Raw genomic sequence first — 27376 nt, forward strand, 5'->3', positions numbered from 1 at the left:
ATGACACACAGAGAAACAACTAAACAACATCTAATAGCAGCAGCAATTCAGTGTAAGAGGAATTTGGAGTCAGGAAAGATCTGGGTTAGATGTCCATCTCTGACACTAGGATGAACCTCAGTCTCCTCTATAATGTGGAGATGGTAATTCTTCCATTAAATAATTCCCTGGATTTTTGTAGGGGTCCTTCACTATAAACCTGAGTTAGAGAAATGAGTTACTATTACTAAAGAAAGAGAGATGCAGCTAAAGTTTTATGTTCTTGAGAGAGGATCAGGGAAAGCTTTCTGTAAGAGGCATCCTTTGAACTAGAATTTCTTTAATCAAGGAACCCTCATGGGGTGGACCTGTTTTGGATTGAGTCTGTACATAGCAGAGCAGGAGAGGTGGATGTTTCAGTTTGGTGGACATCTGAGTAGTCCAATTTGGCAGCAGTACAAAGTAAGTAGAGAGGTGTGATGTAAGGCTTGGGAAGGAAGAACCAGCAGGAAGAGGGGGAGGCAGGAGAGACCCAAATGCTAGTTAAGGAGCTTGAACTTTACTGGGGAGGCAATCAAGAGCCCTTACAAATTTTTGAGTAACTGACCAGATTTACTGGTGGAAGTATGAAGGAAGAATTGGAGGGGAAGAAAAGATCTGGAAGACCTTGTAGGCTAGGTGATGACAGCAGTGGAAATAGAGGATGGGATGGATATGAGAGGAACTTGGTAACAATGAAGAGAAAGGATGAAGAAGAATTAAATCCAACACGGGGGCAATGAACATAAAGATAGTGAGAGAATAGCAACTGAGAAGCGGAGAGGATTTCAGAGGTTAGTAAACCTATTATTGGTTAATACTGCAGCCTGGTCAGTAATGTTGGTGACCAGTGATAACTGACATGTGTGAATCAGCACGTTCCTTTCTGTAAGCCTACACTTTCAGTCCACAAACCCACCTAGATAGCTAGAAGATGGCGGGGAGGGGGAGGAGGGGAGACAGACTAGACAGACTAGAGAGACAGAGAGGGAGGAGGAGGGTGACATAGTGGGGCGGGAGGGAGAGGGGGAGGGGAAGAAGGAGGGAGAGAGAGAGAGAGAGAGAGAGAGAGAGAGAGAGAGAGAGAGAGAGAGAGAGAGAGAGAGAGAGAGAGAGAGAGAGATGGATGCATTAAGCTCTGCCTTCTCCTATCGGATCATAGACTTAGAGAAAAAACCTTAGAAGCCACGTGTGTCCTCATTTAACAGAGGAGGGAGAATGGCGCCGGTTAAATTCATTGGCAAATGCCCAAGGCCACACTGGTAGGTGGGTCTTGGGTTCAGGTCCTAGGATTCCTTTTCCAATGCTTTTGGCACTCAATGTACCTCCGTTATGAATCCAGTTCTCTCCTGGCCTCCCCCTTCCCTTTATCGGAAGGTTCATCCCAGGACTGAGGCGTCTGGGAGGGATGGGGGCGGGGATACCGGTGAAAGGAGGATGAAGAATCGGGGTTCGCCATGTGGCCTAATTATCCAAACATCACCACCTAGAAAATGGAGCAGCTTTTTTGCTCCTCGTGGAACTACAATTCCCAGGCACCCCAACTCGGGACATGCTCAGAATCTCGCCAGACCAGGAATTCTGTTCCGCCCAGGCCATGACTCCAACGTCCAAGGTGCACCTCGGCGTTCCGGTTCCACCACCCCTTCCTCAACTACTACTCCCGACATGCTCAGCAGCGGTGGACTACAACTACCAGCATGCCTACAGACCCAGGTCTTTCATCCCGTATCCTCTCCCGCACCCAACATTTCCCAGAAAGCCAAGCGGCTCAGTTTTGTCATCCCACGTGCGAAGGTGAGAGGCGGAGTCCGAACTGAATGTACCCCGGGATCTGGAGGTGAGGCGAACTAGAGACGGCACTTGTTCCTTTCATCTTCTGCAAGAACGTGGTTTCCCTTTGGGAGAAGAGTCCGTGCTCTCGGGATATCAGGGTGGTAAGGTGCTTAGAAATCCTGAGCCTGGGGTGCTGTGTGCGCCAAGATGAGGAAGGGTAATCCAAGCCTTGACAGATACTGACAGCAGTAGACTAAGGGGAAGGGGACGTTGAAAAGGACAAGGTCTTTCCTTCCTGCTCCCCCCTTCCCTATGGCCCAGCGTTTATGGGCACTGTATGAGCACTGTAGGGTCGACCTGCAAGGAGGTTAGGGGAGGGACTTGATGACCTCGGGAATATTCCCCCCCACACACAGGTTTGTTGGGAGGAGGGGGCGAGGTCTTCACAAGTCTGTTGGATGGCCCTAGCCGGGGAAGTTGTTGTGGGTATTCAGGTAGCTTTGGAAGGGAATTTCGTTTTGTTTTGTTTGTGGGGCAATGAGGATTAAAGGACTTGCCCAGGGTCACACAGCTAGTAAGTGTCAAGTGTCTGGGGTCGAATTTGAACTCAGGTCCTCCTGAATACAGGGCCGGTGTTTTATCCACTGCTCCACCTAGCTGCCTCCTGGAAGGGAATTTCGAAGGCATCTCCTCCACCCCTAACATTTAGTGTGAAGCCAGGGACTGCTGTGACTTATAGGAATAAGGTCATCAGAATCACAGAATTTGAGAATTGGAACGGAGGGAATTAAAGGAAACAAGCCTTTATGAAACACCTACTATGTGGCAGGCACTCGGTTAAGCGCTTTTACATTTGATCATTTGATCTTCACAACCACTCTGGGAGATAGGTTCTATTATTCCCATTTTATAGTTGGGAAGCAGAGATTAAGTGACTTGCCCAGTGTCACACAGGCCAAAAAGTGTCAGAGGTTGGATTTGATACCTCTATACCTGTAAGAGAACTTGGGCCATCTACCCCCGTCCATATTCTGCCCTGGCCACTCCACATCTGGAGTACTATGTTTAGTTCTAGGCAGACATATTAAGGACATTAATAAGATGAAGATCCTTCAGAGGAGGGCCACTAAGATGATGAAGAGCCTTGCATTGGGGAACTGATTGGAGGAGTTGAGGAAGCTCAGAAGGGACCCATGAATGCTCTCTTCAAGTTGTTGTTTGGCCTTATTCTGTTTGGCCCTAGGGACAGAACCGGAAGCTATGGGTGGAAGTTGCAAATAAACAAATTTATTAATGTAGTCCAAAAACCTGTCCTCCTAACAATTAGAGCTATCCAGAAGTGGAGCAGGCTTTCCTTTGTGGCAGTGGGTTACCCCTCATTTGATGTCTTTAAGTGAAGATAGGGATGCTCACTTACTGTGTATGTTGTAGGATCAGAAACTTTAGAACTAAAAGGGATCCTTAGATGTCATCTAGTATAACTCCTTTGACATAAGGTGGTTAAGGCACTTGCCCAAGATCACATCAGAGGCACAATTTGCATGGTGACACAGTGGTTAGAGTGCCAGGCCCAGTCAGGAAGACTAATCTTTTGGAGTTCAAATCTGGGATCACTAGCTGTGGGACCCTGGGCAAGTGTGCCTCAGTTTCCTCATCTGTAAAATGAACTGAAGAAGAAAATGGCAAGCCACTCCAGTAGCTTTGCCAAGAAAACCCCACATGAGGTCACAAAGGACATGCCTGAAAATGACTAAACTGCTCCTGGATTACAGGTCTGGTACTCCCCTGTACTATGGATTTCTTTTCTGTTATAGGATGGATTAGTTCAGAGGTGTCAAGTACAAGGCCCGTGACACTCCCAAGTGCAGTCTGAACCAGGTTAAAATGTAATTGAGAAATATTTAACTAAATAAAAACACAATAAACATAACATTTTAAAACTAATGCAACTTATAGGAATCCTTATGTATGCTTTAGTGGCTTCAGCTTGTTTGAGTTTGACATTTCTGGACTAGATTACCTCTGAGGTTCTTTCCAGCTCTCAAATTCAGGGTCCTCACCTACTCACACCCAAACAATTGAAATAGCTTTCTGGTTGATCTGCCTGCCACAAGTCTTTCCCTCTTCTAGTCCATCTTCCATTCAGCTAACATAGTGATTTTCTTAAAGCACAGGTTTGACCATTAACCTCTTCCTCCCTTCAATAAACTTCAGTGGCTCCCTATCACTTCTTGGATCAAATATAAAACTGTGTCCGTCATTCAAAGCCTGTCATAACGTAGCCCTTCTTCATCTTACAACAACCCCTCCCACCATGTACTCTTTGATGGGTGACACTGCCCTCTCTGCTGTTCCTTAAACAAGACACCCATCTCTTAACTCCATACATTTTCTCTGCCCATTCCCCATGTTTAGGTTGCTCTCCCTCCTCATCTGAGCCTAAATTCCTTTAAGAGCTAAAATCTCACCTACAGGAAGCCTTTCCCAGTCACCCTTAATTCTAGTTGTTTATACATAGTTGTTTACATGTTATCCCCCCTAGACTGGGTGCCCCTTGAGGACTTTGCCTTTCTTTGTATCTCCAGCGCTTTGTACAGAGCCTAGCATACAATAATGTGTGCCTGATTCTGGAAGTTTTCTTCAGGGATCTGAAGAACTGTTATGTGGAAAGGTGTTAGCTTCAGAGGGCAAACTAGAATCACTGAGTAAGGTACTGGACATAGTTCAGCTCATTTAAATAAAACCTAACAACTAGAGCTATTTGAAAATGGCAGATGTCTCATGAAATGTAGTGAATTTCCCACCTCTGGAAGGTTGATCACTTGTTGGAAGCTTTTGGGCAGTATGGTGTCCTGTGCATGGATGATCTCTTTGATCCCTTCCAGCCGAGAAGCCAAAGCTTCTTTTAGGTTAGAAATAACTTTTTTCTCGTCAGCTTTCTTCTCCCCTTTTGGTTCCCCTTTATATCATTCTCCAGTCCCTGGGTTGATTGATGCCATTTCTTGTCTGGACAGTTAATTGACATTGGTGTTCTGTTCCCCTTGTCTCCTTTCATCCATGTGCTACCTTCCCAATCAACAGAGATGCGTCTGTCAGCCTTGCTATCCTTGGCAGCCAAAGCCAACTTGCCTCGTAACTACCGCTATGGAATGAGCCGACCTGGAACTATGGCTGACAAGAGGAGAAACCCTCCCTGGAGAAGGCAGCGTCCAGTCCTTGTGGAGCCTATACCTGAGGATTCCTGGAATGTGTTTTGTGGGGACACGGTGAGGGATCCAGAGCTGACATGATATGGGTGTTGGGCAAAGGGAAGGATGGGCCTGAGGTTCTTTCTCCTCTGACACTGTGTACCTACAACAGGTAGAGATCCTGGAGGGCAAAGATGCTGGGAAGCAGGGCAAAGTGGTTCAGATCATCAGGGAGAGGAACTGGGTTGTCTTGGAAGGACTGAACACGGTAAGTGGTAGGGCCTGGGACTTTCTATCAGCCTCACATTTTTACCCCCTTCTCTACCAAAAATCAGTCACTGATAACAGCAGAGGGAGGGATTGAGGGTTGGGCACTATCTTTCAGCTTAAATCTCCAGGATGGTCCCTGGGAGAGGTGGCTGGGACTTCCTTATGTCTGTTTCTGACCCCCTTTCCTTCCCCCCTCAACAGCATTTCCGATACATTGGCAGGAGCAAGGATTACCGGGGGACCATGATCCCCAGCGAGGCCCCCCTGCTGTTCCGCCAGGTCAAGCTTGTGGATCCTGCTGACAGGCAAGAGGGCAGGCTGTTGACTTTCTCTGGACGATCATGAGGGCAGAAGCCTGGTCATTCTAGGTGGTTAAGAGAATGCTGGAGACCTGATTTTGAACCCCGCTCCAGGCATTTGCTTGCTGTGTGACCCTAAGCAAGCCCCTTGTTGTCTCTGTGCCATAGGCTTCTAAGTAAAATGAGGAGCCTGTGGAGCCAATTCCACCTCTCAATGCCAGCCTCAGGAGATGCTGCTGGAGAGTGGGAGTGGGAGTGGGGAGACCATTTTGAAGAACAGGACAGGAAATAGGTTAGCCTTATACCAGGAGAATGTTCAGACATCACACAGGACTTCCTGGGAGTCCGAAGAATTCAGTCTTTTACATCCTGAGTCGTTGATTCTTTGTGCTTGGAGAAGGGATGTGGAGCCATACAAACTCAGTTCACCCACCTTTCCTGCAGGAAGCCAACTGACGTGGAATGGAGGTTTACAGAGGAAGGCGAGCGTGTAAGAGTCTCCCTGAGGACAGGAAGGATCATCCCAAAGCCTGAGTTCCCCAGACCCGATGGCATCATCCCTGAGCAGTGGATTGGTGAGTCAGGTTATAGAGGAGAGAAAAGAGCTTAACAGGAATGGGTAGCTTTTCACATGAGCAGTCTTGGGGTAGGGCTTGAGGCGTCACTGGTGCAGACACTGGGTTTGTGTTAGTGGTCTTCAGTTATCTGAAAGGTTGTAATACGGAGGAAAGAACAGATTTGCCCATAGAGGACAGAACTAGAGGATGGAATTTCGAGAGGCTGATGACACGTATCCCCTTGGAATACTAGGAAACCCTTTCCAGTTAGGTGGAGACCTGGTCAGAAAACCTCGAGTTCAAATCTAGTTTCACTAGCTTGTGTGATCCTCAGCAAGTCACTGAACCCCCTTTTGCCTGTTTCCTCAATTCCAAGATGGAAGTAACAATAACACCTCCTTCCTCAAATGAGATGTTTGTAAAGCTTTTAGCATAGTGCTTGGCACACAGAAGGCACTTAATAAGTAAATGCTTGTCCTCCCCATTTGTCTTCTTGCTTCTCTATCTTTATGATCCCAAGAAACATGGGAAGTTGGGGGTTGGGGCAGGATCAGAGCGAGGGTAGAATGAAGGGACTGGGGCAGCATCTATGTGTGAGGGGGCTGGTGGGCAGGGTGGGGTGAGGAATGGGTCTTATTCTGCTTGGGAGCAGAGCCAGGAGCAGTGGTGGGCATTTCCCGAGGCAGGTTCGGGTTCAGTAGCAACTCAGCAACAATTAGCTGAGTTCAACAGTAGAATGGCCTGCCACCATGGGTGGGGAGGCAGCTGAGCACTTCTGCCCAGGTCTAGGAATGTCAGCAATTCATGTATTTCTGATGTAACCACCCTGGCTCAACAGATGGCCCCAAAGATACATCAGTGGAAGATGCTCTGGAGAGAACTTATGTCCCCTGTTTGAAGACCCTGGGAGAAGAGGTGATGGAGTCAATGGGCATCGTGGAGACTCGGAGGCACAGGAAAGTCTACTGGTATTAAAACTAGGGAAGGAACTGTCTTCTTCCCACTGCTGTCCCCTACCCCACCCCAGGTCATGACCCTGGAAGTCTGAGGAATTGCTATTTCCTACTGTCCAATAAAAATAAGGATTTTATGAGGCATCTGTAGATCTGTCTTATACGAAGAATAAAAGGACCCTGCTGAACTCCATTTTCCCAGTGATGCTGCACTGGAATAGTGAGAGGTTAAACACTGAGAAGGCCTTCCTGACTCCCAGGAATGGGAAATGCCATGAGGTTTTATGAGGTTTGTCACCTTTCTTTTCCCCAGGGACCCACTGGCTCAGTTGGCATGGTGGCAAGGAGAATCAGAATATTAGGCCAGCCTTGTTTATTTTATAGGTGAGGAAACAGAGTCCAGAAAGGGGAGGGAGATGAGTGGACGAGGTCTTTCACCTCAATGGGCCTCTTTCATCATCTTTAAAGTAAGGGGATTGGGCTCAAGGATCACTCAGGTACTTTACAGTTCTAAATACTGTAATTCAAGGACTCCCTTGTGACTTCACTGGGAGGGTAGAAATGAGGCAGGTCAGCCTGGCCAGTGAATGGCCCTGGGTCAGGCAGGGGGCCTGGAGCAGTAGAGGACTTAACCTAATGGAGCATCTGTGAAATGCACCAGAGACCTGGGTGGCAGGGTGTCTGCCTCCTGTCCTCAAGACCTGCCCTTTGGGACAGTGAGGTGGTACAGTGGATAGAGCATGGCCCTGGAGTCAGGAAGACCTAAATTCAAAAAGCAGCACTGGCTGTGTTACCCTGGGCAAGTCACTTAACCCTGATGCCTCCACAACAAGAACAACAGTGATCTATCTACCCTTTGCTCACACAGCATTGAGAGAAATAAGAGGCAGGAAGGATTTGATTTTTTAAAAATAATTTTTAGAAGGGTCATCTTTATATAACACATAGAAAAAAAAATCTGAGATAGGCCTGGGGTAAAAACACATGGGAGAGGCTTAAGCACAGGGCCCTCATTTCTACAGAGGCCTCACATATGCCCTCAGGAACTAGAGAGCTTTAAAAGGCCTTAAAGCCTGCCTTCCTCTATCACTGTCAGCTTCCTTCCATTTCCAGGTCAGAAAGTGCTGGGCCCAGTGGGGTCTTAGTAGCCACCAAGACCAAATTTCGAGGAGATAGTTCAGGCCTGAAGACAGGGAGGAGTTCTGCGTGGCAACCTGAGGTGGGAGGAAGGAAGGGAGGCTCAAGGGGCTGGAAGCTGCCCCTCCTTCAACTCTGCCCACCCGTGGGTCCCTATTCCTCAAGTCCCTCCAGTGGAGGGAGATTTTGAGGATCCTGTGGTTCTCTGGTATTAGAAGGCAGTGGAGGGTAACGGTGGAGACACTTCTTGACTCAATGCCCTCTCTGATGGGGCACTAAGCTGACCCCTCTCAGCATCACCTCCTTCCTTTACTTCTCTTGTGTCTGGGACTCACCTTGCTCCTGGAGGAAAAGCAACCGATCCAGCAGGATCAGTGTCTCCACCAGTGGTGCCAGCAGCAGTGCCAGGCTGAAGAACGCCACCACCCGATGTTCCTGTGCCATGCAGGAATGCAGGGAGGCCAAGTCCAGGGGCAGACCAGGGTCCAGTCCCACCCGCTGCAGCCCTAGCCGTATGTATCTGCAGGGCAGTGAGTGGGTAACAAGAGCATTTTAGGGTGTGGAGATTCCACTGCTGGAGGTATCCTGAGACAGAACCCTCCACTGTGCTTTCCAGATTCCACTTTAAAGAAACTTAGAGGCCAAGGTCTGGAAGAAGACCTCTAGCTCCACTGCTTGGAGACAGCTCCACCTTCCCAGCCCCTTCCCGTCCATGCATCCCCATTCCTTACTCTTCCAAGGGCAGCTCGTGGGCCCTTGGGATGCTCTGCACCCCAGGTCTGCAGAGGCCTGGCTGGGCACTCCGGATCACTGTCTCTAATGCTGCTCGGTAGCAGTGGGTACGGAGGGCAGGGCCTGCTTCCCGAAGTCGCTCTGCGTATTCCTCCAAAGCATGGCAGGCACCCTCTCGGAATTTGTAGGGCAGGCTGTGGTCCTGGAGCCCACTAACCCAGTGGCTCAGGGGGTAGCCCCCAGGGGTGCTCAGCTTCATGTAGCAGCAGCCGACAGAAGCCAAAGCCACTGCCTCGGGGCAGCAGGCAAAGTGCTGTAATATAGTCACACTTAGGTCCCCACAGGCATGGAGGCCAGTGAGGAGCAAGCGTGAAGGCGGGGCTTCAGCTGCCTCAGACTGCAGGGGACACAGGAGCTCCTGAGACAAAGCAGTTGGGTCTACCCAGCTAACAACATGATTCGGGGGGCGGTGTGGGACAGCTGAGATGATCTGTGGGGGAAGGAAAGAACCAGCACTTATTAAGTGCCTACTATACTTGGCATTGTGCTAAATGTCCCCTGACTTGGGTTTTGGGGGCCTACATTCAGTAGTACCTAGCCTCTAAAGGATCAAAGTTGGAGCTGGCAAGAACATCCTTAGAGATAACTAAGTCCAACCCCCTCATTTGTACTGGTGTAGAAACAGCCCAGAAAAGAGAAGTGACTTCACTGTCACAGTCACCGTAAGAGGCAGGGCTGAGATCTGAAGTGGACTTTACACCTCCCCTTGCATCACCCTGCCTTCCTCCCAGACGTCTCTAATCAGGCCAGTGCTCTGCTCACTGTCACCTATCCCCAAAGGTCCTCTGCAATCCGCTACCATCCTGCCTTTCCAGCTTTGTCTTATATTCGTCTCCTTTAGGTCCCTCCAACAACCTGGGGGAGGGGTTTGCCTCTAATCACCTCTAGAAGGTTCCTTCTTCCATTCTTGTTATTGAGTTCCTACTCCTCCTTTAAGTCAAAAAGCCCAATTTGGGTAGGAAGCCTTCTCTGCCCACCTCCTCCAGCCCTCTTGGACTTCACCTTCCTGATGCAGTTGTTAATCTGTTTCTCTTATCCCCCATTTGTCTGTAAGCTCCCTGGGGGCTGGGGTACCCTGCTTTATCTGTCTAACATGATTACTGCTCCCCCACCCCTGGCACAGTGCTTGGCGTTCCTGTGTACCTGTTAAGAAGGGAGCACTCTGTGTATCTGTCTCAAACTCCCTCTCTTTCCTCTGCTGTCATAATCTGCACAGCCCCAGCAGGAATGATGGTAAGCAGGGGCTGGGGCCGAGATGGTATGGACTCAGGATCCTTCTCCCCCATGTCAAGAGTGGGGGCAACAGACGGGAGCAGGCCAGGCCTGTCCTGAGGAGAGAGTCTACAATGATTTGATTCTGACAGCAGGGAAGACAGTTACAGGTCTGTGTCTTTCTGGCCCATGTCTTGGAACTGATAGAAGAACCCTTGGTTGGAGCTCTTCCAGTCCAGGAATTTGGGGGAATCCCTGTTATAACCCCTGCTATCGATGCTGGTAAGTACTGTATCATGGGCCCCCTCCCAAGGTCAGAGGCTGGGAGCCTGGACTTTGAAAGTGACATAGCTGATGTGGGAAACGGTCATGAAGCCGTGCATGCTGGCTCTCTCCACCACCTTCTACAGGGAGATGGCTTACCTGTGGTTTCCTCCGTTCTTCCTTCTTCAGGACACTAAGGAGTTCCTGGTCCAGATGCTGGGCTCTTTCCACCAGTCTGCGATCCTTTTCAAGGCCAGTCACAGAAAGCCCCAGCCCCAAGGCCAGGAATCGGGTGAAATGACCCTGAAGCCATGAGGGTGACAGCAGAGTATGTCTCAATTGTTCTTTCCACCCTTCCCACCAGGGGCTTGGAGGCTAAGATCACCTTCGAGGTCCCTGTCTCCTCAGTCCTGCCCTAATCCTTTTTCTAACTCTGTGCCCTTATCTCCCTCTTCCCTCAAACCCATTATGGACCCTGGGCGGACCACCTCCCAAATCCCACCTAATGTCTTAGAGATGTCTCCCCAACAGAGATAAGGTAACAGACCTCAGGAGGACTCACCTGGCCAGAGCCCACATCCACCACATGGTTGCAGCCTGTCAGATCACTCAGCTTCTTCACCAGCTGGGGGAGGGGATTTGGAAGTAGAAGAACAAAGATCTCTCAGCCACTGGCTCCTGTTCACCAGGGGCAGGAGCCAGGAACTGAGGGTAGAGAACATAAGAGGAGTCTGCCAGATAGAGGGACCAGCACAGAAAGTGGGATACCCAGAAACTAGAGTAGTGGGCTTGGTGGGGGGACAATGCAAGAGACAGACTGTGGAGCAGGTCCCTGCTCTTCTCAGAGAACAGAACCTGGCTTGACCTCCCCTAACCAGTTCACCTTCTCCCTGGAGCATGGAGTGAAGAAACCTATGCCTATACCACCTCACCCCCATCCCCACAAATTCCACAAACCCTAGGGGCTATGGATGTGACAAAAGGAGAGAGCTGGAGACAAACATAAAGAATGCTACCCAAACACATCCAGAGAGACAGACACCAACCAAGATAGAAAGAAAAAAATAGAGAACCAAGTTCAGAGAAAGATGGCAGCTAGAGAGACGAGAAATGGGGGGACCCAAGAGTCCTGGGGAGGGGAGAGGTCTCCACGTTTTCCACCTTTGCCCTCATGACCCTACCTCCTCCATTCTTCCTTTAGTCCTCCCTTCTTATTCCCAGTCCATTCCTCACCTCTCCCAGGCGCCTTATTTCATGCTGTTTCTTGGGCTTGACGTGCTTCCGGAATTGGGCTGCTAGCCGGGAGCTCTGGCTGGGGTTCTCCTGGAACTCAGATGGGCCCAGGGACTCAGGTGTCCGGGTAAAGGCCAGGGCACGGGCAGTCGCCTTCAAGGCCAGAAGGGTCAGTGGCCACACTGATCTGTACCTAAGACAGCCCAGGCCCTCCTGTGAATGTTCCCACCACAACCAGAACAGATCACTTAACCATAAAATAAGTTGCTTGGGAAGTCCTTGGGCAATTTTATCTCCAAATGACCCTGCCCACAAATTACAGATAGTTACATGAAATTAACTCTTAGGGCAGTTAGGTGGCACAGTGGATAAAGCACTGGCCTTGGATTCAGGAGGGCCTGAGTTAAAATCCGGCTTCAGACACTCGACACTAGCTGTATGACCCTGGACAAGTCACTTAACCCTCATTGCCCCACAAAAAAAAGAAAAAGAAATTAACTCTTGATAATTCTTGTTTACCTGCAAACCACTCCCATACCTGATCTCTTCCCCAGCACTAGGCATCTCAAGTAACATGGTGGCAATCTGGGGTGGGGTCAGCCCATCCAGGACTTCTTGCCATGACCTAGGGAGCTTCTCCCACAAGCAGTCTGTAAAAAACTCCTATGGAGTAAGAGAAAACCAATGAGTAGCAGCACACTGCTGAGGGCCCCCCAGGCTGTCTATCACCACTTCTCCCTTGTGCCCCAGACAGGGGAATGTATGTTTCCAAGTGCTTTGGATCATAATGCTTGAAGATGGAAGGGCAATTAGAGGCCTTCTTCCCTTTTAGTCTACTTTCTTCTCTCATTTTTTTTTTTTTGGCGGGGCAATGGGGGTTAAGTGACTTGCCCAGGGTCACACAGCTAGTAAGTGTCAAGTGTCTGAGGCTGGATTTGAACTCAGGTACTCCTGAATCCAGGGCTGGTGCTTTATCCACTGTACCACCTAGCTGCCCCTTTCTTCTCTCATTTTGAAAATGGAAAAAAGGAAATTTGGAGAGGTTCCTGATCTGAAAAATGAAAAGTAGAGTAGACCATTCTTTTTTTTGGATCCTAGGAGCATGAGTAGGTAATGGACTTTCCCAAAGTCATAGATGGCAATGCCAGGGCCAGGATTTGCATCTGTGTTATCTGATGCCTCTTATTTGTGTCTACAACTTTATCATCTAGGCCTTAGTTGGAAGGAAGCGCAAAGTGATAATGAACAAACGGAATCCATGTGTCCCCAAAATATATACTGTGTTACCATCACCGTTTTTACCTCCATACACATAAGCCACCCCACCTGTCCTTAAAATACTCCAACCTCCAGCCTTATTTACAATGATGTAGGCATCCAGGATGAATCCATAGAGGGGAAGAACACGGGTCAAGTCCACAGCCAGCTGCCTCCTTCCCTCTAAAGAGAGGTTCCTGGCAGCAAGGCCAGGCATCCTGAGGACCTACAGAGAGAGCAGATAGAAGAACTCCAGATGGGTCCCTTCCAGCCCCTAATTGAGGCTGTATCTGACGTGAAAAAGATCTGTGGAGTTTAGTGGGCTTAGGCTACAGTGACAGGCACGTCTTCAAGAATGAGGCACCCTTGGGGGCAGCGAGGTGTCGCAGTGGATAAAGCACTGGCCCTGGATTCAGGAGGACCTGAGTTCAAATCTGGCCTCAGACACTTAACACTAGCTGTGAGACCCTGGGCAAGTCACTTAACCCTCATTGCCCTGCAAAGGGGGGGAAAAAATAAGGCACCCACATACCTGAGTATTCTGTTCGGTTTTGAGGTACACGATTTTAGACAGAACATCGATGAACTGGAGAGTATGCAGAGGAGGCAAGCCAGGAGGGTGAAGGACCTAGAAGATGTTTAGCCTGGAGAAGCCCCAGGAGGACGTAAGAGCTCTCTTTACCTATCTGAATGGCCATCAAGGAGGAGGGATTGGCCCCAGGAGGCCAACCTCAGAGCAATGGGTAAAAGCTGCAAAGAACCAGATTGAGGCCCTGTAAACAAAACATGGAATGGGCTCCTTCAGGAGACAATGGGGTTCTTTATCACTGAAAGTCTTCCACCTGGGGCTAGCTGAACACTAACTCAGGCTGCAGCCCTGTGGAATCTTGTTTGGGTATGCACTAGATAATTTCTGAGGTCCCTTCTGTGACCCCTAGCGACCACAGGCCCTTGATACAAGGGTGGGCCTTGCAGACACCAAGGTCTCCTTTTCAAATCCTACTGTCTTTAGACCATGAAGAAAGAATTACAGGATCATCCAAAGTCAAAAGTCAGAAAGAATCCTGGACACTATATACTTCAACCATTTCCTTTGAAAAATGGGAAACTAGCATCCAGAGTGGTGCTCCAATCTCAAATTCTGTCTCTCCTCCCCCCAGAAGCCAGATTCTTAGGTACTTATAATTGGTCCTAGCAATAACATTAATAATCACTAGCACTGATTTATCATTTTGAGGGTTGCAAAGCACTTTACAAATACGATTTCATTTGATCCTTATAACAGCTCTTAGAGGTAGGTTAAATTATCCCCATTTTACAGATGAGGAAGCTAAGGTAGGCAGATTTAAGTCACTTGTCCAGGGTCAAACAGCTAAGTGTCAGAGGCTAGATTTGAACTGAGGGCTTTCTGAATTCAGGTCCAACCCTCCATCTGCTTTGCCATTTGGTTGCCTGAATTTTAAAGAAAGCGGAAAAGATCTCTATAAGAACTCTTTAAAAAAAAATTTTTTTTTTGGTGGGGCAATGAGGATTAAGTGACTTGTCCAGGGTCACACAGCTAGTAGTGTCAAATGTCTGAGGCCTGATTTGAATTCACATCCTGCTGAATCCAGGGCCAGTGCTTTGTCCACTGTACCACCTAGCTGCCCCCAAGAACTCTTTTTTGTAGTGGTAAAGAACTGGTAACTATGTGCCCATCATTTGGGGAATGGTTGTATGAATTATGGTATATAACAGTACTATTGTGCTGAAAGAAATAAGAAGATGATTTTGAAAAGACCTGCGTGGAGTTGTAGGAAATGATACAGAGTTAACTGAGCAGAACCAAAAGAACTTATGATATAACATTAATATTATAAAAAAACAAAAAATTCTGAAAATCTTAAAACAACTCTAATGAACTTAACAACCAACCATTATTCCAGAGGAATGATGAGTGATGCCCACCATAACAGATAATGGACTGATATGCAGAACAAGAAAATAATTTTTTGTTGTGGCAAACTGTTTCATTTGACTGTGCTTCTATGAGACAAGGGCTCTTTGTTTCTTTTTTTTCTATCTTTCCAATGGTTGGGAGGAGGTAAGGGGAAAAACAAATGATAATTTAAAAAAAATGAATAGAGAGGGGGCAGCTAGGTGGTGCAGTGGATAAAGCACTGGCCTTGGATTCAGGAGAACCTGAATTCAAATTCAGCCTCAGACACTTGACACTTACTAGCTGTGTGACCCTGGGCAAGTCACTTAACCCTCATTGCCCTGCAAAAACAAACAAACAAACAAAAATGAATAGGGAGGGGCAGCTAGATGGCGCAGTGGATAGAGCACCGGCCCTGGAGTCAGGAGTACCTGAGTTCAAATCCGGCCTCAGACACTTAACACTTACTAGCTATGTGACCCTGGGCAAGTCACTTAACCCCAATTGCCTCACTAAAAAAACAAACAAAAAAATGAATAGGGGGAAAAAAAAGCACAGGAAGGAAAGGCATTTATGAAGCACCTACTATGTGTCAGGTACTTTACAAATATCACATTTAAGATTTACAACAACCCTTCGAGGTAAGTGCTATTATTGCCATCTTACAATTGAGGGAAATGAGGCTGACAGAGGTGAAGTGACTTGCTCAGGGTCACTCAGCTAAGAAGGACTGAGACTGCTGAGGACCTGGACTCAAACCAGAGCCCAGGCACATGCCCGAGAAAAAGAGGAGGAGCTAGCGTGGGAACGTAGAGACGTCACAGAGCAGCAACGCAGGTCAACGTCACGCGCTGGGCGGCGTGGGGCGGAGCCTCCAGGCCCAGGCAGGGATGAGGGCAAAGGAAAAGGCTACCTCAACAACCTTAGGCCCCGCCCCTCCCGTCCTCCTCCCGGAAGTGAGTCCCTACCGCACGGCGCCCCCCGGCCCCGCTCCTCTCAGTACCCTACCTTACCGTCCGAGTTGTACTTCCACGGGGCCCGAGGGGCCGGGGAGCGCGTGCCGCCCCCGCCCCCGCCGACCCCTCCAACCCTTCCCCCTCCGCTTCCGATCCCTTCTCCCCAGTCCGAGTCGCTCTCCTTCCTCCCCGAGGTGGGGGTCGCCGGAGTGCCCGTGGGTCCTCAGGCGCGCTCCCGTCATACACCTCCACGCGTTCGCCCGCGTGTTTGCCGCCCGCAGCCGCGCAGGCGCGGTCCCATCTCCACTTCCGCCTCCAGTCGCTTCCGGCCTCTACGGGGGCCGCCAGAGGAGGTGAGTGAAACGCGATGGGGTGAGCGGCCGGCCCGGGGCCTCTCCGGCAGTGTTGGGGCTTGATCAGGGTAGGGCCGTACTCCCGGGCCAGAAGGCTTTCCGAGCCCCCGATTGGTTCCCGCGACACCGCGGGGTAGTGATGCCATCCTGCAGCAACTTCCCTGGCCTTAGCCTCAGTTTCCCCCCTTGTTCATTCATCCCCTTCACGGGTCAGGAACATCCGCTCGACCGAACTGTTTTCATAATCACGGGATTGAAAGGTGCAGGCGTCTTAGAGAGCATCCAGTCCAATCTCCCAGTTCTAAAAATGGGGAAACTGAGGCCCAGAGAAAGGGAAGTGGATCCCAAGGGCCCGAAGTTTCGAGGTACATTAGCTTCTGAGATGCTGAAAGGGGAGGAGTCTGAAGGGAGCAGGAAGAGCCTGGAGGATTCGGGGAGGGGACAAGGACAGAGAGAGAACAAACCCCTTTTCTAGGGTTTAAATTTTAATGAGGTAGGCCAGGGGCACTTGGGTGACATCGCCCATGCGAATAATCGAGGTGTTGAAATCTTGAACCCTGTGGGTTGTAACCACTTTCTAGCTGCGGGACATTAGGCAGATCACTTCCTTTCAGCTTCAGTGCCTCAATTTCCCAAGGAAACTGAGTTACCATGAACAGGACTGAAATCTACATGATCTTTCTAAATTCAGTGTTTTTTTCATCTGTATCATGCTGTCTCTCAACATCTCATTCTTCTCTATGCTTTTGAGTACGTTGTCTTCCCCCACCTTTGCTCACGCCAAACACTCTGAATTTTAAAGTGATTCTTCTACTCCCTGTCTGAAAACCCTTTAGGTTGAGTAGTTTTCCTAATATCTAAGGTTATGCTGAGGCTTATAAAGAATCATTTCACCATCCATCTATTGAACCCTTAGACTCTGGGATCAGCTTGATCACTCTTCTTTCCATAGGATATGCTACACACTCCAAGATGTGGGTCTCTGTCCTTTGGCCAGGAATAAGTCCCCAAGCTTCCCTGTTTTTAGAAGCCACTATCTGAAGCGAGATCCCTCCTGGACACTCTTCTCTCCAACCCTTCTTGACAATGTCTACCCTGATTCTCAACTTGGACTTTGGGGGCTGTCCTCCCCCAAAGAAGGCAACTGAGGGCAACCAAAAGCACCAGCGTTTCATCCAACGACAGCGGCGGCTACAGAGGAACCTTAAGCAGAAACAGATGCAGGTCCCTGCCAGGCCTTCGGGATCAGGGCATTCTAAACTCCAAAGTAAAGGGGGAACCCTTAGCACAAATAGTAAACAGAAACTCCATCCCCTCCCTGAACCTATAGAGGAGACTCCCAGTCAGAAAAATGGAATTGAGAAGCCCTTGAGTAGGAAAGTATCAACAGTGTCTTGGTTGACACCTGCTCCTTCAAGGAAGACCAGTTCAGTATCTGTGGCTTCTAAGGCAGATCTCCTGTCAGAGTTCCAGAGTGGCCTCCGACCCCTCCCACCTTCCCTACCCCTCCCACCTGCATCTGAGAAGGGCTGCAACAAGAAGATGGTGGCCCTTGACTGTGAGATGGTGGGCACTGGGCCTAAAGGCCATACCAGTTCTTTGGCCCGATGTAGCATTGTAAGTTACAATGGTGATGTACTATACGATGAATACATTCGTCCTCCCTGCAAAATTGTGGACTACCGGACCAAGTGGAGTGGTATCAAGAAGGAGCATATGATCAATGCCACCCCTTTCAAAGTGGCCCGGAAAGAGGTGATGGGAGTAGGGGTGGAAGGGTGGGGAGGAGGATGTCTGGGGTCTTTGCTTTAAAAAGGGAGCAATTGAAGAAAAGGCTTGATAGAGGTTAGGTAAAGAGGAAGGCTTCTAGATTGTAAGGGACTGGGCTTTGGTGAGAGGTAGTAGGGATTGAGAGAGGAGGTAGTATCTTAACACATATGCTGAGCACCAAACCCTGTTCTGGAACTAGGTCCCTAAGACAGGGTAACCCTATTCCCCCTTTCCCACCAAGACTTGGACAGAGACTTGAGCAAAGGATCAAGTTGTACAGTTATTGAAATATTATAGGGGAAAGAAAGATGTCTATTTGGGAAGGCCTCCTAGACTAGGAGAAGACTGCAGAATAGGGTTGGAAAAGAGGACAAATGAAATAATAATGTCGAATTTAGTTGATTTAAAGTACCTAGGTGTTCTTTTCTCAGACCTGCTACTACTCTGTCAGAATACAGAATTGAGTGATGAGATGCTCCTGAATGAGTCCCATCACTGCACTCTGTTTTTCCCTATCATAGAGGAGGGGTCTAAGAGTACACATGGAGGAAGGTGAACATAGCCACTTTTCAAGTGCTCAGTGGCAGGCACCACTTGACTCGAAGTCACATAAGAATGTCAGAACTTGATGGAAACCTTAGGAAGCATCTAGTCCAACACCGTTATTTTCCAGATGAGGAAATGGAGGTTCAGCAAAGTAAAGTCACAGTTAATCATGGCAAAGCTAGTCATACCACCATACCCTACTGCCTGCCTTATCCCCTTCACAGAGAGTGGGCCTTGTGCTTCCTGGCTTCCATCATAGGACCTGTTTCTGTATTACATCTACATTGTACTGTCCAAAGCAGTCCATAATTTATGAATATTCACCTCTTATCTTACCCAACTGTATCAGGCACAGTAATGAATGACACAGGACCTAGGTTTTGGCTGCAAGATTTTTCAGAAACCTGTAGGTGGTGCCCTTGGGCCAGTTGTCTGTCTGAGCTGTTCCAAGGTACTTTTTATTTGTGCCCATATATCCTGTCCCATAAGCTCCCAGTGTACAGAATCTTATTTTGATCTCCAAGACCAACCCAGACAAGAGGAGAAAGAATCCCTGCTCTTGGTGAAGCTCTGTAATGGGGGAATACTAGAAACCAGGGTTGAAAGGGACCTTAGAGGTAATCTACTTCAACCTCATTTTAGTGATTGAGGCCCCACTTTAGTTACACAGGTGGTAAGTGGCAAGGTTAGAATTCAAATCCAGCTCTTCTGCTCTAGGGCTCTTTCCTGTACCCTGTTTCCTCTCTGGTTCATGCCAATACAGCATAGTGTAAATGGAAATATGGAGGGGAAATTTCAAATAAAGATGTAATTAGTTGAATTAAGTTAAGAGAACATTTCCTGAGTTCTGGAAAGGCTCTGGGAAACGGAAAATGTAGAAGAATATGACAGACAGGTCCCAGGTAGCGGGGACTTGTAAAGCTCGAGGTAGCTGAAGCTGAATTGGAGTCCCGAGCCTACTCGGGGGAGACAGTGAGAAATGAGGGCAATGGTGAGTTGTTGCTAGGAAGGAGGAGCATGAATGCCTGGCCTGGGTTGGATTATCCTCTTCAGAAGGCATTTGCAACCTGCCTTTTTGTGAATATGCTATGTGAATATGTAGCTATATACTGAATGGCATACAAAATGTGATGGAGTTAATGCTTCTTCCAAATCATAGCCAGCCATGAGTGCTGTCCTTTGCAGAGTAGACTCCCTCAGGAGGCCACGTGTATACTCCAGTCACACTGCCCCTGCCTGAGATAGTCTAAGGACTGAGCTGGGGCTGAGCCTTCAGAGCAGGGATTCTTTACTTTTCATCACGGACTCCTTTGACAGTCTGATGACTCTGTTCAAAATAATGTGCGTAAATGCTGGATGCCAAGGAAGCTAATTATGTGTTTTTTGTTTTTTGCAGGGCAATGAGGGTTAAGTGACTTGCCCAGGGTCACACAGCTAGTTAAGTGTCAGGTGTCTGAGGCTGGATTTGAACTCAGGTCCTCCGGAATCCAAGGCCAGTGCTTTATCCACTGTGCTACCTAGCTGCCCACCAATTGTTTTAATTTCATGGACTCCAGGTTAAGAACCCTTGCTTTAGGGGGCAGCTAGGTGGCACAGTGGATAAAGCACTGGCCCTGGATTCAGGAGTTCAAATCCGGCCTCAAACACTTGACACTAGCTGTGTGACCCTGGGCAAGTCATTTAACCCCCATTGCCCCGCAAAAAAAAAACAAAAACAAAAGAACCCTTGCTTTATACCTGGTAATCTATTCTTTTAACTCTCACGGTGGTGGCAAATCATCTTTTGAGGGTGATTTTGATTTTTTGAAACAACCAGAAGTCATTTGGAGCCAAGTATGGCAAATAAAAGTGATTGATAAAGCTAGGAAGATGCAGTTTTTAATTTTTAGAAAGAGGGCTGTGATTATAATACAGTGAAACTGATTTTTTTTTAAAGGAGGCAGTGGTAATACTGCAGTAGTAGTCCTGAATACTGGCCCTGGAATCAGAGAAACTTTGTTCAGATCCCACCATTTACTTTGTAATCTTGGAAAAAAATCATTTAACCTGGGCCTTGATTTCTTCATCTATAACATGAAGGGGTTAGATTAGATAGCCTCTGTGCACTCCCTTTCAACTCTAAATCTGTGCTCTTGTGGTTTTCATATGAGGCATATGTGTTAGGGGTCATAGGAGTTGGCATGATGGAAAGAATATTGAATTTGGAATCAAGAGCCTAGATTATAATCCCTTCCTTGTCTTGGATTAGCAGTGTGACCCTAAGTAAGTCATTTCTTGGGGCCTCAGTTCCATCATCTGTAAAATGAGGATGATGGATCAAAGTCACTAGTACTTAAAATCATATGGTCTTCCCTCTTGAGTACTTTGTTCTAAGATAAACCAAGCAATCCAGTAGAAACTTAGACAACCTCATTCATTGGGAATGAATACAATCTGGGGGTAAGGGTAAGTAAATTTATCATTGGGTTGAAGAGTTGGTAAGGGGGAGAAGAAATACTTCCAGTTCAGAAAGAGTTCAGCCAGAGAAATCATCTGCTCTCATTTGACTAAGGTAGGAAGAATTGCCTTGAAGGAGGGGAATTACAGGATTTTAAAAGAGTTTGACTATTAGGAGAAAGATAGTTTGTGGAGATGTAGGGGCTTTTTTTTTTTTTTTGGTGGGGCAATGGGGGTTAAGTGACTTGCTCAGGGTCACACAGCTAGTAAGTGTCTGAGGCCAGATTAGAACTCAGGTACTCCTGAATCCAGGGCTGGTGCTTTATCCACTGCACCACCTAGCTGCCCCGATGTAGGGGCTTTTGAGAGCATTGAGAGGGACATACTGAACAAAAAGGGTAGGGAAAAAGTGTATCAGCTAAGCAGGGCCATGCTGCATTTGTACATGGAGAAGAGAATTCAACCACCCTTCTTGCCTGAATTTCAGATCTTGAAGATACTCCTTGGGAAGATTGTAGTAGGCCATGCCATCCACAATGACTTCAAAGCCCTCCATTACTTTCACCCCAAGCCCCTTACTCGAGACACTTCCCGAATCCCTATCCTTAATTCCCGGGCTGGCTTCCCTGAGAATGAGTCGATCTCTTTGAAGCGTCTGACCAAGCAGCTCCTCCAACAGGACATTCAGGTAAGTGGGTGGGTAAACATTTTTCAAGTTTTAGAAAGCATCCTATAAACCTCACCTTCATATGCATAACACTTCCCTTCTAAACCCCCCCCCCCACCCCACCCCCGGCCCAGCCTAAGGTTCTGACAGTCCTTTCAGCCCTCTTTCTGGCAGTTAGCCCCCTGACTTTGACTGACTGTACATGTCTAATGTGGAGGTCTACTAGGGTTAGCCCTTAGCTTAAAGGCAAGGCAACTGAGCTCTAGCCCTGCTTCTAATTTGCTATATGTGACCTTTCTCAACTCACCTGCCTTCTCTGGCTTCACTTTTTCCATCTTCAAAATTAGAATAATAATAGCTTTCATTTCCTCACAGCTTGATTTTGGGAATAAAATAATGATGATAAGGTGATAAATAGACATGCCCCTGAATTGGCTTTGGCTAAGAGGAGAAGGTTAGGTCATAGATGGTAAAAAATAATCATAAAAATTACCAAAAGACTGAGGATATGACCTCACTATACCAGCCTCAGGGAAGTAGCAGTCTCTCCCAGAATTCAACCTATCTCCCTGAGCCAAATAGAAAAGGGAAAAAGGACTGAGAGCAAGAACCCAGAGAAGAGATGATTGAGGGCAAATGATATTCTAGGCTCCAGTGATTTGAAGGGCAGTTCTCTGAAAGTGGAGGATGGGATTTGTCAGTACAGAATGCAGAATAAGATAGAATTGATAGACATCATATAAGAGGGACAGAGATTAGACAATAGCATGGCTTTCCCAAAGATGAAACGCTGAAACAAGTTGCTGAAAGGAATTCACAATGGGGCTCTATTTCCAGAAGGGTCTGACATCATAGTAGAGACAGGTTTTTGGTTTATTTTTTTTTAAATTTGGACCTGTGATACCATTTTTTTTTTTTTTGCGGGGCAATGGGGGTTAAGTGACTTGCCCAGGGTCACACAGCTAGTAAGTGTCAAGTGTCTGAGGCCAGATTTGAACTCAGGTACTCCTGACTCCAGGGCCGGTGCTTTATCCACTGCGCCACCTAGCTGCCCCATGTGATACCATTTTAAAGTACTCTTTTTGTTTGTTTGGGTTTTTTTGTTTTTTCCTTTGGTGAGGCAATTGGGATTAAGTGACTTGATCAGGGTCACACAGCTGGTAAGTGTTAAGTATCTGAGGTCGCATTTGAACTCAGGTCCTCCAGAATCCAGGGTTGGTGCTCTATCCACTGCACCACCTAGCTGCCCCTAAGGTACTCTTTATGATGGAACTCTGTACCAATGCAGATCAGTAGCTATTCTGCTTGGAGCAATAAAAGATTAAATTGATCAGCCTAGAGTCACATAACCAGTTCCTGATTCTGATGCTAGCCCTCTGTCTACTATACCACATAGTCTCCTTGTAGTTAAAGGGGACAACTTAGATCAAACACTTATTAAGTGCTTACTACATACCAGGCAGAACAAAGATTGGGAAAAGGAAGTTGGTGCAGAGGGAAGTACAGAGAAAATGGAGAAGCAGTGCCTTATAACTTGACTTGACTCTCATCCCTTCCTCCTTTAGGTAGGGAAGAGTGGACATTCCTCTGTTGAAGATGCCAAGGCAACCATGGATCTCTACAAGTTGGTGGAAATTGAGTGGGAGCAACAGCTGGCCCGGTCTCCTCCCTCTCAGGAATAGGGGAGATGGAGTTGTGGTACTGATAGTCTTTGCAGAAAGAAAGCATCAGACTGAGGGTAAACAGCTACCCCAGGGGGAATAGACTGTCCAACCAGCCCAAGACTTAGGCTGGAGCTGTTGGGAAGTGAGTCTACCCCAGACCCAATCTCTCCAACCATAGACCATTGAAATTTTTACCACAGGTGTTGTGTCCTACTTGTCTAGAGTGTTTCTCCTCTCTGTCCCAGTGAAGGGGTGGGGTAGGGGGAAACTCCCTATATTGAAACCCAGCCTTACTTCCCTCCCACCCCTTAACATTGGTGTTTTGGGCTGGTCACAAGTCCCAGCATGCCTAGCTCTCCAGCCAGGCAGCTTGACTTACAGGACAATGCTGGGATATGTAGTTTCCCCAGATCTCCCCATAATCATTACGGCTGTGATCAAGTACTTTTGTTCCAGAGTACTATCAGCCAATTCCACTTTTAGCACAGGACCCTCTTCTCCCCATCCTTGATACCTGGAGTAGCCACCTCTGATGATCAGTTGACTCCGTTTTTTCACTGGGTAGTAGAAAACAAGAACATCAACTTTTTTATGGTTGTATTTTTAAAATATACTCTTTCCTAAGGGGAAGAAGTATTTATTTGAGTCCCAGGTGCCTGCTGAGAAAGCATTTGTGTTTTCAATGCTCCCTTCTTCATGTTAAGTGAAGCCTCTAAATGCCCAAGTTACTGCCTTGTAAACTCACAAAGGAATTTTTATAAAGGAAGAAGTATTGTTTTTTTTGCTACTTATTAAACAGATTCGGGACAACGTTTTTTGTAAAAGAATGTGTAATACAGGCTAGCTTCAAGTAATTCAGTAAAAGAGCTTCCTGGTTTGTGAGTGTGAAAAGCTCTGAACATCTCCCAGCATGTGGATAAGACCAATCACACAATCTCATCTTCACATTTGCTATTCTGGGCCCTGTTCTTTGTTCACAACTCTGTTCCACATCCCCACTCACAAATCAGACGTGTTGTGGATAATGCAGCAAGATATGCAGAATGGCTAGAAGAGCAGCATCTCAAAGCCAGTACATGTGTAAATGTAGATGATAGGTTTCTTGGCAAAGAGCACGTCTGAATGCCCTGCCGTGATCCCACCAAATGTGTAATTTCGTGTTCAGTTTTGGGCACACTCCATTTTTAGGAGGGATATTGATAAGCTTGGAGCTCATCCAGGAGTGGGTACTGAGGGCACTTAAAACCATGTCATCCAAGGCATGGAACTGGTATACTTAAGACTGAAGGAGGAAACATGTTTCTTTAGAACTCCATTGGTTAGAACTAAGAAGTTACATAGAGACAGATTTCAACTTAATATGAGGAGGAATTTGAGCTGGAAGGGACCTTAAAGATCACTCCCTTGTTTCTCAGATGAGATCAGGGTTAACTGACCTGCCCCGGGGTAATACAAGAAGTAAGCTGCAGAACTGCTGTTGCAATTCAGGTCTCTGATCCAAGCTGGAGCTTTTCCCCAATCTCTCTGTGTGAGAGCAGAGGCTGGAGGACTGACTGCCTTTGGACTCTTCAGTGGGATTCATCTTGGACCAGATGACATCTGAGATCCTTTGTAGTTCTGAGGTTAAATAATTCTATAAAATGGATCATTCGGTGTAAGAAAAGGGGATAAAGGGATGGAAAAGGGTATTTTGAAGCAACTGCTGTCCACTTTTTCAGTGAACACCAGCCCTGTTCAACACGGAAGCCTAAAGGGTTTTCTTTCTGCCCTTTCAATCTGGGTGTACTGACTTTGGGCAGTGCAGGCATTTATCCATATAAAAAGCCAGGGCCATGGTTCTTTGTTTACTGCCTTGCCTCTGGTGACCAGAGCCACCTCCTTGGCTGCCATTAGAAAAAGGAAGCTTCACCACAGTAGCAGCTTTTCCTTTAGGACTGCCAGGCCCCAAGCATTAGCTCATTGACTCCTTCATAACATGATCTACATGCACAGGCAGCCAGCAAGGCCTGAGCAAGTTGGTTCCTGTTGAGCCCAGCAGGCATTAATGTCCGTGTTGGCATAGGAGTGACAGACACTGTGCATGGTCCATGAGCAGAGAGAACCAGGCAGTCTGTGAAGTCTGCCTAACCTGAGCAAGGGTAGCCTATGTTGGCCACATCAAGAAGCAGAACTGGACTTGAAAATAACTAAGTTACGAGTCAGCAAAGAAGAAAGACTACTAGCAAACTCATGGAATCAGAGTCCTTTTACCAGGTAACTGTTGACTAAAATTCAAATCTTTTGCCTTTGTGGGAACTATTTATGAAATTAGTGACAAGGTCACTGCTGGGAGAAGAGCAGACTAACTTATACATGTGGAATACATAATACATAATACATCTAGCTTTGCTGAAGGCAGTACCTGGAATTTTCTGCTAGATTATAAATTCTTCTATGGCAAGAGACAGTGTATTTACCATATTGGTCCAATTTGAGTAAAACCTAAATGTCCAACAAACGGCATTTTTCAGTGTGTACTTATGTATATTTTTTGAGATTTCATTTTTTTATCATAAAAGTATTTTATTATTTTCCAGTTACACGTAAAGATAGTTTTCAACATTTGTTTCCATAAGATTTTTAGTTCCAAATTTTTTCTCCCTTCCCTTCCTCTCCTCCAGACAAAAAGCAATCTGATATAAGTTATATATGTATAATCACATTAAATATATTTCTGCGTTAATCATGTTGTGAAAGAAGAATCAGGACACAAAGGGAAAACCTCAATGAAGAAAAAAACAACCAAAAAGTAGAAACAGTATGGTTCAATCTGCATTCAGAGTCCACAGTTCTTTTTTCTGGGTGTGGAGAACATTTTCCATCATGAGTCCTTTGGAATTGTCTTGAATCATTGCACCTCTGAGAAGAGCCAAGACTATCGCAGTTGATCATCATACAATGTTGCTGTTACTGTTTACAATGTGCTCCTAGTTCTGCTCATCTCACTTAGTATCAGTCTACTTAAGTCTTTCCAGGTTTTTCTGAAATCTGCCTGCTCATTATTTCTTAGAGCACAATAGCATTCCATTACATTCATATACCACAACTTTTTCAGTCATTCCCTAATTGATGGGCAGTCCCTTGATTTCCAATTCTTTGCCACCACAAAGAGAGCTGCTATAAATATCCTTGTATATCTAGATTCTTTTCCCTTTTCTATGATCTTTTTGGGATACAGACCTAGTAGTGGTATTACTGGGTCAAAGGGTATGCACAGGGGCAGCTAGTTGGCACAGTAGATAAAGCACTGGCCCTGGATTCAGGAGTACCTGAGTTCTAATCCGGCCTCATACACTTGACACTTAACTAACTGTGTGACCCTGGGCAAATCACTTAACTCATTGCCCTGCAAAAAAAAAAGTTATTTTTTTAAAAAGGGTATATACATAGCTCTTTGGGCATAGTTCCAAACTGGTTGCCAGAATGGTTGGATCAGCTCACAACTCCAGCAAGAATGCATTAGTGTTCCAATTTTTCCACAGCTTCTCCAATATTTATTATTTTCCTTTTCTGTCATATTAGCCAATCTGATAGGTGTGAGGTGGTAGTACTTCAGAGTTGTTTTAATTTGCATTTCTCTAATCAATAGTGATTTTGAGCATTTTTTCATATGACTGTAGATAGCTTTGATTTCTTCATCTGAAAACTGCCTGTTCATATCCTTTGACCATTTCTCAATTGGGGAATGACTTGCATTCTTATAAAGAGATGTCATTTTAAGGGTGAATTGTACATTGAGTTTAATATAAGAATTTTTGTATCTCACCTAGGAAAATGCACTCTCCATGGCAGGCAGTTGAATGAATGACTGAGACTCTGGTTCTGAATTGTTTTGGGAGGTCCAAACTTAGGATTTCATTGGTTTAAAGATGTCCTGATGAGAAAACTCTCTTTACCAATGTAGATAACCAACTGCTCTGCAATGTGTAGTCTCAGAGTTTCCTGGAAGCACTGAGAGTTTAAGTGACTTGTTCAGGGTTGATCATAACTTGTCAGAATTGGATTCAAACCCAGATTTTCCTGATTCTAAGGTAACTGTCTATTAGGTCATACTACTACTCAAACAAATGA

General features: G+C 46.8%; 3 protein-coding genes across 15 annotated transcripts; 2 read left to right on the forward strand and 1 right to left on the reverse strand.

The window, feature by feature from the left end:
* The first annotated feature begins 1732 nt into the window (after nt 1–1732).
* Nucleotides 1733–7211, forward strand: MRPL24 (mitochondrial ribosomal protein L24). Of its 4 annotated transcripts, XM_044004369.1 has the most exons (7): nt 1781–1955; nt 3609–3680; nt 4876–5060; nt 5155–5250; nt 5454–5557; nt 5996–6126; nt 6947–7211. In XM_044004369.1, the coding sequence occupies exons 3-7, from the start codon at nt 4878–4880 to the stop codon at nt 7081–7083; spliced, it is 651 nt and encodes a 216-aa protein (XP_043860304.1). In that variant the 5' UTR covers nt 1781–1955; nt 3609–3680; nt 4876–4877; the 3' UTR covers nt 7084–7211. The 4 variants fall into 4 exon arrangements, with proteins under 4 accessions (XP_043860300.1, XP_043860304.1, XP_043860303.1 ...); XM_044004365.1 differs by lacking the exon at nt 3609–3680 and having other exon boundaries at nt 1733–1858; XM_044004368.1 differs by lacking the exon at nt 3609–3680 and having other exon boundaries at nt 1781–1960.
* A 746-nt stretch (nt 7212–7957) lies between these two features.
* On the reverse strand, nt 7958–16010 carry METTL25B (methyltransferase like 25B). Of its 8 annotated transcripts, none has more exons than XM_044004292.1 (10): nt 15883–16010; nt 13489–13729; nt 13063–13182; nt 12238–12362; nt 11700–11892; nt 11029–11091; nt 10626–10769; nt 8930–9420; nt 8534–8718; nt 7958–8275 (listed from the first exon to the last, which is right to left on the reverse strand). In XM_044004292.1, exons 3-10 carry the CDS (start codon nt 13171–13173, stop codon nt 8154–8156), a joined length of 1434 nt encoding a protein of 477 aa, XP_043860227.1. In that variant the 5' UTR covers nt 13174–13182; nt 13489–13729; nt 15883–16010; the 3' UTR covers nt 7958–8153. The 8 variants fall into 8 exon arrangements, with proteins under 8 accessions (XP_043860227.1, XP_043860225.1, XP_043860226.1 ...); XM_044004290.1 differs by having other exon boundaries at nt 13489–13706; nt 15883–15994; XM_044004291.1 differs by having other exon boundaries at nt 13489–13706; nt 15888–15968.
* Nucleotides 16011–16051: 41 nt separating this feature from the next.
* Nucleotides 16052–25723, forward strand: ISG20L2 (interferon stimulated exonuclease gene 20 like 2). 3 transcript variants are annotated; one of them, XM_044004297.1, is made up of 4 exons: nt 16052–16183; nt 17136–17938; nt 21423–21623; nt 23168–25723. In XM_044004297.1, exons 2-4 carry the CDS (start codon nt 17270–17272, stop codon nt 23282–23284), a joined length of 987 nt encoding a protein of 328 aa, XP_043860232.1. In that variant the 5' UTR covers nt 16052–16183; nt 17136–17269; the 3' UTR covers nt 23285–25723. The 3 variants fall into 3 exon arrangements, with proteins under 3 accessions (XP_043860232.1, XP_043860234.1, XP_043860233.1); XM_044004299.1 differs by having other exon boundaries at nt 16157–16251; XM_044004298.1 differs by lacking the exon at nt 16052–16183 and adding an exon at nt 16194–16548.
* The last annotated feature ends 1653 nt before the right edge of the window (nt 25724–27376 follow it).

This window comes from Dromiciops gliroides, chromosome 4 (genome assembly GCF_019393635.1).
Source record: "Dromiciops gliroides isolate mDroGli1 chromosome 4, mDroGli1.pri, whole genome shotgun sequence".
NCBI classification, from domain to species: domain Eukaryota; kingdom Metazoa; phylum Chordata; class Mammalia; order Microbiotheria; family Microbiotheriidae; genus Dromiciops; species Dromiciops gliroides.

Excerpts from the sequence above, each read along its gene's own strand:
- ISG20L2 (XM_044004297.1), top strand. The coding sequence starts at position 17,270 with ATGTCTACCCTGATTCTCAACTTGGACTTTGGGGGCTGTCCTCCCCCA. Across the intron at positions 17,939-21,422 it reads TCAAAGTGGCCCGGAAAGAG|ATCTTGAAGATACTCCTTGG; the intron begins GTGATGGGAGTA and ends CCTGAATTTCAG. Across the intron at positions 21,624-23,167 it reads TCCTCCAACAGGACATTCAG|GTAGGGAAGAGTGGACATTC; the intron begins GTAAGTGGGTGG and ends TTCCTCCTTTAG.
- MRPL24 (XM_044004365.1), top strand. The coding sequence starts at position 4,878 with ATGCGTCTGTCAGCCTTGCTATCCTTGGCAGCCAAAGCCAACTTGCCT. Across the intron at positions 5,061-5,154 it reads ATGTGTTTTGTGGGGACACG|GTAGAGATCCTGGAGGGCAA; the intron begins GTGAGGGATCCA and ends TACCTACAACAG. Across the intron at positions 5,251-5,453 it reads TCTTGGAAGGACTGAACACG|CATTTCCGATACATTGGCAG; the intron begins GTAAGTGGTAGG and ends CCCCCTCAACAG.
- METTL25B (XM_044004292.1), bottom strand. The coding sequence starts at position 13,173 with ATGCCTGGCCTTGCTGCCAGGAACCTCTCTTTAGAGGGAAGGAGGCAG. Across the intron at positions 11,092-11,699 it reads AAATAAGGCGCCTGGGAGAG|CTGGTGAAGAAGCTGAGTGA; the intron begins GTGAGGAATGGA and ends CCCCTCCCCCAG. Across the intron at positions 8,719-8,929 it reads CACGAGCTGCCCTTGGAAGA|ATACATACGGCTAGGGCTGC; the intron begins GTAAGGAATGGG and ends ACTGCCCTGCAG.